Here is a 10,075-nt window from a genome sequence, read left to right as displayed (position 1 = left end):
CTGGCCAGCACATTCTCCAGATCTCCCACCAATTGATAATGTCTGGTCAATGGTGGCCGAGCAACTGGCTCGTCACGATACGCCAGTCACTCACTACTCTTGATGAACTGTGGTATCGTGTTGAAGCTGCATAGGCAGTTGTACCTGTACACGCCATCCAAGCTCTGTTTGACTCAATGCCCAGGCGTATCAAGGCCGTAATGACGGCCAGAGGTGGTTGTTCTGGGTACTGATTTCCCAGGATCTATGCACCCAAATTGCGTGAAAATGTAATCACATGTCAGTTCTAGTATAATATATCTGTCCAATGAATACCGTTTATCATCTGCATTTCTTCTTGGTGTAGCAATTTTAATGCCAGTAGTGTAGAATAGCACTGCTAGATGCACAGAGTGTGGTGTAAAGTAACGCAAACTGATTGCTACACAGGCAGCTGGTGGAAAGAGGCATATTCGAGCGGAACCATCTCAGGTAAAGGCACGTCAGTATTGTTGTGGATGCTCATCAGTGCCCCTCTATGCGAACTACCGAACACATAACCGTCGCTTGGCTTTCACATGTTTACACTCATTCTATCATTGAAAAGGAATGTGGTGGAATATTCAAAACTAAAACCTTATTTTAAGTAGAAATCCATAGCTGTGACAGGTGATCGAAAGCTTTTGACCAGTAGAGTATCTCACGCGGAATTTCAGGATCTGAGTAATTCGTGTTCTCAGCGTGAAATTGCATGCAGATTTATAATGACAAAAAGGTATTCTTTTTGTAAGGCACACACAAACACAAACACGTAGACGCAAAGTCAAAGTAAGATGATAAAGTTGAAACACCAACAATAGATTTATTTTTCAGTATCTCACATACGCCACAAGATACAATTATTGTGAAAGTCTGTAGGTAAAGGTAGAACCTGAAGACACAACACTATATCAGCGTAATCAGTCCAGCTGCATGCACAGCATGCTTCTGTAAGGGGTTGCTGCAACTCGAGAGCTGGTTACTTGTCTGCAGACAGCCTGCCGTAGTGAAGGTGTGAGGCTTCCTCGTCCTTGTCTCCCTCGGGGTCCGGCGGCTTGCGGACGGGCTTCTCGTCGTTGCTGCATTGCACCACGAACTTCAGCTCAGACGTCAGTGCTTCCCAAGGTGTTATCTGGAAGTAATAAATGAGAAGTCAGAGAGGTAAGCATGTGATAATCACTGTTGTTCACATTTAACACACGGCAAGATGAAGCAGTGTGGATTCCTGAGCAAGGTGGATCTCGTCCTGCCAATGGAACACCTTTCTATCAGTGCAGTTTCGTTTTAAGTTAATGTTCTTTTCCTAATGTTTTCTTTTTTTCAATTGAGTGCCGGGTGATCAAAAAGTCATTATAAATTTGAAAACTGAATAAATCACGGAATAATGTAGATAGAGAGGTACAAATTGACACACATGCTTGGAATGACATGGGGATTTATTGGAACCAAAAAAATTCAAACGTTCAAACAATGTCCGGCAGATGGCGCTTCATCTGATCAGAATAGCAATAATTAGCATAACAAAGTAAGACAAAGCAAAGATGATGTTCTTTATAGGAAATGCTCAATATGTCCACCATCATTCCTCAACAATAGCTGTAGTCGAGGAACAATGTTGTGAACAGAACTGTAAAGCATGTCCGGAGTTATGGTGAGGCATTGGCGTCGGATGTTGTCTTTCAGCATCCCTTGAGGAGTCGGTCGATCACGATACACTTGCGACTTCAGGTAACCCCAAAGCCAATAATAGCACGGACTGAGGCCTGGGGACCTGGGAGGCCAAGCATGACGAAAGTGGCTGCTGAGCTCACGATCATCACCAAACGACGCGCGCCAGAGATCTTTCACGCGTCTAGCAATATGGGGTGGAGCGCCATCCTGCATAAACATCGTACGTTCCAGCACGTGTTTATCAGCCAGGCTGGGAATGATGCGATTCTGTAACATATCGGCGTTTCTCTCACCCGTCACGGTAGCAGTTTTGCTGTCCAGCGCTATCTGTCGGACATTTTGTGAACTTTTTTTTGGTTCTTATAAAACCCCATGTCATTCTAAGCATGTGTGTCAATTTTTACCTCTCTATCTACATTATTCCGTGGTTTATTAAGTTTTCAGATTTATACTGACTTTTTGATCACCCTGTACATTAAAACCGTGGAGTGCAATTCTGGAAGTTCACAGGTGTACCTTTCTTAATCTGCCGTTACACGCCCCTTTTCAAACCACAGATTTCTGTTAACATGGGAACAGGTGGAATGCAGAGAGAAACGAGCCGTTGAACAATGTATATTTTCCAACAATTCGTTCTTCAGATCCCTTGGGGTACGATATGGCCAAAGCAGTTTTGTTGGTAGATGTGTTTTCATGATACCGAAATGCTTTTCTTTTCAGTCCCTACCTCTTCTACACTATTTTTCCGTCTAGTGGGTCCATCAAACTTTCATACTATTCGTCAGTTACATTTTGCCCTTTGTAAAGTAATCAGTAACACAGCCCATAATCTTTTAGTCTGATGAACTAGGCTTCACTAATTCAGCGCGGGGTAACTGGCTTCCATCTATAGTAACAAATTGGCACACGAGATTGACGAATTTGTTTTAAAACCGTTCAAAGACTGTTGGGAATTTTGCTTTTGCATTAGGTTTTGGTCAGCTTTCAACGAATATGGTTACAATCTTGGACATCATGCCTGCCTCTTTTATAGGCCAGTTTATGGAGGTACGTGGGTCTGTGATTTTGTTCCAGCAAAATATTTTATGGTGATTAGACATCTCTGTCACACATAACAGAAAAATTGGTGATGGGAACAAAGGGTATGTAAAAATTACTATGTAATGCTTGGAGCAATATGTACACAAAGGACTTGCTAACTTAAGAAAGGCTACTGTAAGGATAAGGCACTCCTAAATTCTTTAAGGACTGGAGAAGGGTGACCAGGGATGACATATAAAAGTAATTAGTAATTACTAATATTACCGTTGGATTAACAATTCTGCAGTAAAAAAAATCACTGCAAAGGTACATCACGTTAGCTTCGTATAACGCCACACAGCCTTCATAAGGGCTTTATATCCGTGAGGACTGGGTGTTGTGTGATGTCCTTAGGTTAGTTAGCTTTAAGTAGTTCTAAGTTCTAGGGGGCTGATGACCATAGATGTTAAGTCCCATAGTGCTCAGAGCCATTTATATCCGTGAGGAAGAGAATCGACAACTTTCTTTAGGTATGCAGTCTCCAGCTAACGCCAATAATTGATGATATACAGTAGATCCTGTATAGCTATCAGACTGCTGCCATGCTGATTCGCATGTGTCACTCAATTTTCATCATGCAGATGTAAAAGAAAATGCAGCACTTGTTCACGGAGAGTGTTGAAATAGAATGAGATTTATGTTCAGAGTAACTTGAATGAGTTGGGCCAAGAAATGGTACGAAAAACACCTGCAAAACGTCACAGAACCACCTCTGGCCTGGACTAACTCCCCTGAAACTGCGATTTTACGGCCGTCTGTGCTCTCGACATTTTGTGTCATATGAAAAGAGACTAAACTGTGACTCGTCAGAGCAGACTACACACCTCCAGTTAGTGACGGTCCCATTTCAGTGTTGTGAGCCGTTTGAAGACACGTAGCCTTATGTGCCACCGTGAGCAATGGCCTTTTGCATGGTAACCGACTCCATATGTCCACTGCATTTAGTTCCGTTCACAATGTTTGCTCGGAAACTGGTTGAGATGTCATGTCCGAAATGGATTCTCATTAACCAGGTGGGATACTTGTCTCCGGTCCCTTTTATGACCACTGTTCTCTCGCCGAGATACATTACTGCGAATAACACTCCATTCCTTGTACACATTTTACAGTCCGCGTTGATACACCAAGAAATCGGGCAAGTTTATTATTCTCGGTGTACTCATGAGTATGACGAGACACGATAATACCTTTCTGTCCAGTCTCCACGTTCATCTTACTGTGCGGATTCCGTATAACCGACTGGGTGACGTCAGTGCCTGGTACTAATTCTACGCTGTCTGAAGGTCTCTGGAGTGACTTGTGCGGCGTTTTAAGGTGGTGACTAATATTTAGTTTTCAAGTTCTGTAGACTGACCAGTGACAGTCCTGAGATGACGCTTAGTCAAATAAAATTAGCTATGGGAGAGCCAGTCCTGACAAAACTCTACCATCTGGTGAGCAAGATGTATGAGACAGGCGAAATACCCTCAGACTTCAAGAAGAATATAATAATTCCAATCCCAAAGAAAGCAGGCGTTGACAGATGTGAAAATTACCGAACTATCAGTTTAATAAGCCACGGCTGCAAAATACTAACACGAATTCTTTACAGACGAATGGAAAAACTGGTAGAAGCTGAAGATCAGTTTGGATTCCGTACAAATATTGGAACACGTGAGTCAATACTGACCCTACGACTTATCTTAGAAGCTAGATTAAGAAAAGGCAAACCTACGTTTCTAGCATTTGTAGACTTAGAGAAAGCTTTTGACAATGTTGACTGGAATACTCTCTTTCAAATTCTGAAGGTGGCAGGGGTAAAATGCAGGGAGCGAAAGGCTATTTACAATTTGTACAGAAACCAGATGGCAGTTATAAGAGTCGAGGAACATGCAAGCGAAGCAGTGATTGGGAAGGGAGTGAGACAGGGTTGCAGCCTCTCCCCGATGTTATTCAATCTGTGTATTGAGCGAGCAGTAAAGGAAACAAAAGAAAAATTCGGAGTAGGTATTAAAATCCATGGAGATGAAATAAAACCTTGAGGTTCGCCGATGACATTGTAATTCTGTCAGAGACAGCAAAGGACCTGGAAGAGCAGCTGAACGGAATGGACAGTGCCTTGAAAGGAGGATATAAGATGAACATCAACAAAAGCAAAAGGAGGACAATGGAATGTAGTCGAATTAAATCGGTTGATGCTGAGGGAATTAGATTAGGAAATGAAACACTTAAAGTAGTAAAGGAGTTTTGCTATTTGGGGAGCAAAATAACTGATAATGGTCGAAGTAGAGAGGATATAAAAGCGTTTCTAAAGAAGAAAATTTTGTTAACATCGAGTATAGATTTAGGTGTCAGGAAGTCGTTTCTGAAAGTATTTGTATGCAGTGTAGCCATGTATGGAAGTGAAACATGGACGATAAATAGTTTGGAGAAGAAGAGAATAGAAGCTTTCGAAATGTGGTGCTACAGAAGAATGCTGAAGATTAGATGGGTAGATCACATAACTAATGAGGAGGTATTGAATATATTGGGGAGAAGAGGAGTTTGTGGCACACCTTGAATAGAAGAAGGGATCGGTTGGTAGGACATGTTCTGAGGCATCAAGGGATCACCAGTTTAGTATTGGAGGGCAGTGTGGAGGGTAAAAATCGTAGAGGGAGATCAAGAGATGAATACACTAAGCAGATTCAGAAGGATGTAGGTTGCAGTAGGTATTGAGAGATGAAGAAGCTTGCACAGGATAGAGCAGCATGGAGAGCTGCATCAAACCAGTCTCAGAACTGAAGTCCACAACAAAAACATTGTGGAGTCTTAAGGAAATTTTCCCAAGTTCTGAGAAATTATTCTGCTTCCTGTACAAACGCATTTATACATTAAAGTTGGAGGGTTCAGGAGAAGGTAGGATTATAATACTGTGGCACAGGAATTTGTTCAAGTGTTCCAGAGTCACACTGGAACACGAATTCACATGTATTCATTTTTATTCACCCAGGTGTTTATGTATTACAGGTGTGGTGCCTGTTCACTACATCGGAAGTGTGGTTAAGTTGACAATTTGAGTTTGACGGGAGGCGTGCTAGGTTAGTCCGTGCAGTTGCCGTGACTACTGTGTTTAGAGGGCTTACTGGTTGCCGGCATGGTAGCTCAGGGTTAGCTGCCCTCTGTAATTAAAAATAAAAAAAATTAAAAAACTGTGTTAATGGATCGACGATGAATTTGAACGAGCGTCAAGGGACGTCCGCACCGAACATATACAACGAACAGTACCAAAGAAAAGGCGATAAAAAACTTATCAGAGCACCTGCTTAGTGCCAGCCTGGCACAAATTTTCAACTTTCCTCATTGACATGAAGCAACGCCCACTAGCAGCTAAATGTTATTAATTCTTTTGTGTCGTATTTATACACTCCTGGAAATTGAAATAAGAACACCGTGAATTCATTGTCCCAGGAAGGGGAAACTTTATTGACACATTCCTGGGGTCAGATACATCACATGATCACACTGACAGAACCACAGGCACATAGACACAGGCAACAGAGCATGCACAATGTCGGCACTAGTACAGTGTATATCCACCTTTCGCAGCAATGCAGGCTGCTATTCTCCCATGGAGACGATCGTAGAGGTGCTGGATGTAGTCCTGTGGAACGGCTTGCCATGCCATTTCCACCTGGCGCCTCAGTTGGACCAGCGTTCGTGCTGGACCTGCAGACCGCGTGAGACGACGCTTCATCCAGTCCCAAACATGCTCAATGGGGGACAGATCCGGAGATCTTGCTGGCCAGGGTAGTTGACTTACACCTTCTAGAGCACGTTGGGTGGCACGGGATACATGCGGACGTGCATTGTCCTGTTGGAACAGCAAGTTCCCTTGCCGGTCTAGGAATGGTAGAACGATGGGTTCGATGACGGTTTGGATGTACCGTGCACTATTCAGTGTCCCCTCGACGATCACCAGTGGTGTACGGCCAGTGTAGGAGATCGCTCCCCACACCATGATGCCGGGTGTTGGCCCTGTGTGCCTCGGTCGTATGCAGTCCTGATTGTGGCGCTCACCTGCACGGCGCCAAACACGCATACGACCATCATTGGCACCAAGGCAGAAGCGACTCTCATCGCTGAAGACGACACGTCTCTATTCGTCCCTCCATTCACGCCTGTCGCGACACCACTGGAGGCGGGCTGCACGATGTTGGGGCGTGAGCGGAAGACGGCCTAACGGTGTGCGGGACCGTAGCCCAGCGTCATGGAGACGGTTCCGAATGGTCCTCGCCGATACCCCAGGAGCAACAGTGTCCCTAATTTGCTGGGAAGTGGTGGTGCGGTCCCCTACGGCACTGCGTAGGATCCTACGGTCTTGGCGTGCATCCGTGCGTCGCTGCGGTCCGGTCCCAGGTCGACGGGCACGTGCACCTTCCGCCGACCACTGACGACAACATCGATGTACTGTGGAGACCTCACGCCCCACGTGTTGAGCAATTCGGCGGTACGTCCACCCGGCCTCCCGCATGCCCACTATACGCCCTCGCTCAAAGTCCGTCAACTACACATACGGTTCACGTCCACGCTGTCGCAGCATGCTACCAGTGTTAAAGACTGCGATGGAGCTCCGTATGCCACGGCAAACTGGCTGACACTGACGGCGGCGGTGCACAAATGCTGCGCAGCTAGCGCCATTCTACGGCCAACACCGCGGTTCCTGGTGTGTCCGCTGTGCCGTGCGTGTGATCATTGCTTGTACAGCCCTCTCGCAGTGTCCGGAGCAAGTATGGTGGGTCTGACACACCGGTGTCAATGTGTTCTTTTTTCCATTTCCAGGAGTGTAGTTTTTCCTGGTAAGAAAACTAAAATTGCTGTTTATAATCAAGTTCTTTGTTAAATTAGTTTTACAGTTTTGGGATTGTGTTCTCGTGGATAACTTGCAAGAGAAGTAAGGCAGATTTGAATAGTCACCCATTGCTTAACTGCTTAAATTCTTATAGCCATTCAACAATCTTGGATGAGCTTCCATTGACAATAGATCTTACAGGCCGAAGAATTGCGTGATGTTTCATTATTTCAGTTCGTCTATTTGAAGGAAATACTGCTACTTTCGAAAACCCTAAAACAAAATTTTGTTCCTGTCAAAGCCATCTCGATGCGGGGCCAAGCAATTTTTCATGCTCCCGTATTCTGAAAAATAAATTACTTCTCCGATTCACAATAGTACTTTAAGCTGTGTGCTGCTATTTTATGTAACATGTTATAGTAACACAATAGTAACGAGTTATCAATAATTTGGTGAAAAATGGTGTTGAGTAGCTTCGACTGGCTGGGAAGTGCGTCTGTATGGGGACTCAAATGTATAGTGATAACTATTTCCAGTAACGTATCAACTATTGCACCATTAACAAACAAACATGTACGATGTACAGATTATTAGTTTTAACTGAGGACATTAAAATATCTCAAAAACAACACGTCAGATTAAATAAAGTTATAATCTCAATATGTTTGTCTCGGAGGGGGACATCCACCGATACCACACTCGACCAGCTGCCCAATCCTGTGATTGGGTAATTGTGTGTGTGTGTGTGGGGGGGGGGGGGGGGTAACGTTGAAACATTCAATGGGAATCCCCATTTTTTATTGCAGATTACGATTCTACGGAAAAATCTACATACGTTTTGTCTGAAGCATTTTCTTCGTTTCGCCACAGATGGCGGTATAATCGGAGGAACAGAAAGGGGTAAACAATCGTAATTTACGACATGCTGCTCAATGGCCTTTGAATATCCAGTGGCACGTGGGAACTCACCTCCATGCTAAAAGGGTAGGACAGGTCAATATTCCAAAACTTCTAATTGGAAACCCCATTCGCAACGTTGTATTCCTCCGACACACCGAACGCGTCACCGTGGCCGTGTAGCAAACTGCGACGTATCATAAGAGGCAATACAGTGCGACTGGAGCTCCCGTACCATGCAAATGTAGAACAGATAGCGGCTCTAAACATTACTGTACTTGCAATGTGTTTATTGCGTGCACACCTACCTATGATTTGGAGAATAGACATGCAAGTGGACGATGAATTTGCCAGCGCAAAAAACTGAAATGATCCTGATTTACGGAGAAAATAGGAGAAATGTTGAGGCTGCTGTTGTCTTCTTTGCTGAGCGTTTTCCAGAGAAAGCTCGCTCTCGTTCGTTCTCTTACAAGGTTGCAAATGCCTCCATGTCTGATGGCAGCGTACAGACAGGCATAAGGAAACTAAGCAAAAGTGTTAGAGATTAAGCTAATGAAGTAGCCCAACTAGCGGCATTGCACCATAACCCAAGCAGTTGCACCGGGTTCCTGTGTACCTGTAGGTAGTATTGCCACAATACTGCATCGTTATAGGTCCTACCCATACTACATGTCACTGCATCAAGAACGTCATAGCGCCGATTTCAGTAGCCGGGTGGTGTTTTGTGACTCGGCATGTCAACAAGTGCAATCGACCCCCAAGCTCCTTCCGAGGTACTATTTTCCGACGAGTCAACTTCCACAAATCATGATAGCGTTGACGGTATAACATGCATTACTGGAGTGTAGACAATCCATACTGGCTGTGGCAAGCTGACCGTCAACGTCCCGGGTCGGTTAACATATGGTGTGGACTAATAGGGAACAAACTCACTGGTCCGCATTTTATCGACGGCACGTTGAATGGATGCAAATGTCGAACGTCTTTGGAACAGGAACTACCAGTACTACTACAAAATGTTGCCCTGGGCATTCAACAGTTTGTGTACTTTCAGCATGACAGTTGCCCAGCGCATTATGCAACTGAAGCACGGGAGATATTAGACCGTGTTTACACTAGTCAGTGGATCGGTACAGGTAGCCCTATTAATTGGCCTGCTAGTTCGCCGGATTTGATGTCGCCGGATTTTTCTCCGTGGGGATATTTAAAAGACAGGGTGTACTAGAAAGTGCCAGCAGACTAGAAGACTTGGTCAACCGCATCAGAAACGCCTGTGCTTCTGTCCTGTGAACATATATTACCCATTTCTACTCCTCCGTTTACAGAGCCATCTGTCGCGAAATGGAGAAAATGCTCCAGTAAAGAGATATGTAGATTTTGCCGTAGAAACGTAATACGAAATAGAAAAAAGTTGCCCATCGCTATCCATGCACGGTGTGGGGTACGGGGGTCGAGTGTGGTATCATTGGATGTCCCCCTCCGAGCCGCGCGGGATTAGCCGAGCGGTCTAGGGCGCTGCAGTCATGGTTCAAATGGCTCTGAGCACTATGGGACTTAACATCTGAGATCATCAGCCCCATAGAACTTAGAACTACTTAA

At 44.6% G+C, this 10,075-nt stretch overlaps 1 protein-coding gene across 1 annotated transcript in view; it reads right to left on the bottom strand.

Annotated features, from left to right (window-relative positions):
• Window positions 1-821: 821 nt before the first annotated feature.
• Window positions 822-10,075, bottom strand: part of LOC124776227 (glutamate receptor ionotropic, kainate 2-like) — a 276,490-nt gene continuing 267,236 nt past the window's right edge. The window contains exon 17 of the mRNA XM_047251084.1: window positions 822-1,150. Within this exon, the coding sequence (XP_047107040.1) occupies window positions 998-1,150 (153 nt within the window). The 3' untranslated portion in view covers window positions 822-997. The remainder of the gene's footprint in view (window positions 1,151-10,075) is intronic.

This window comes from Schistocerca piceifrons, chromosome 2 (assembly GCF_021461385.2).
Source record: "Schistocerca piceifrons isolate TAMUIC-IGC-003096 chromosome 2, iqSchPice1.1, whole genome shotgun sequence".
NCBI classification, from domain to species: domain Eukaryota; kingdom Metazoa; phylum Arthropoda; class Insecta; order Orthoptera; family Acrididae; genus Schistocerca; species Schistocerca piceifrons.
Note: the sequence above shows the minus strand (reverse complement) of the source record. Positions and strands in the feature narration are given on the sequence as shown.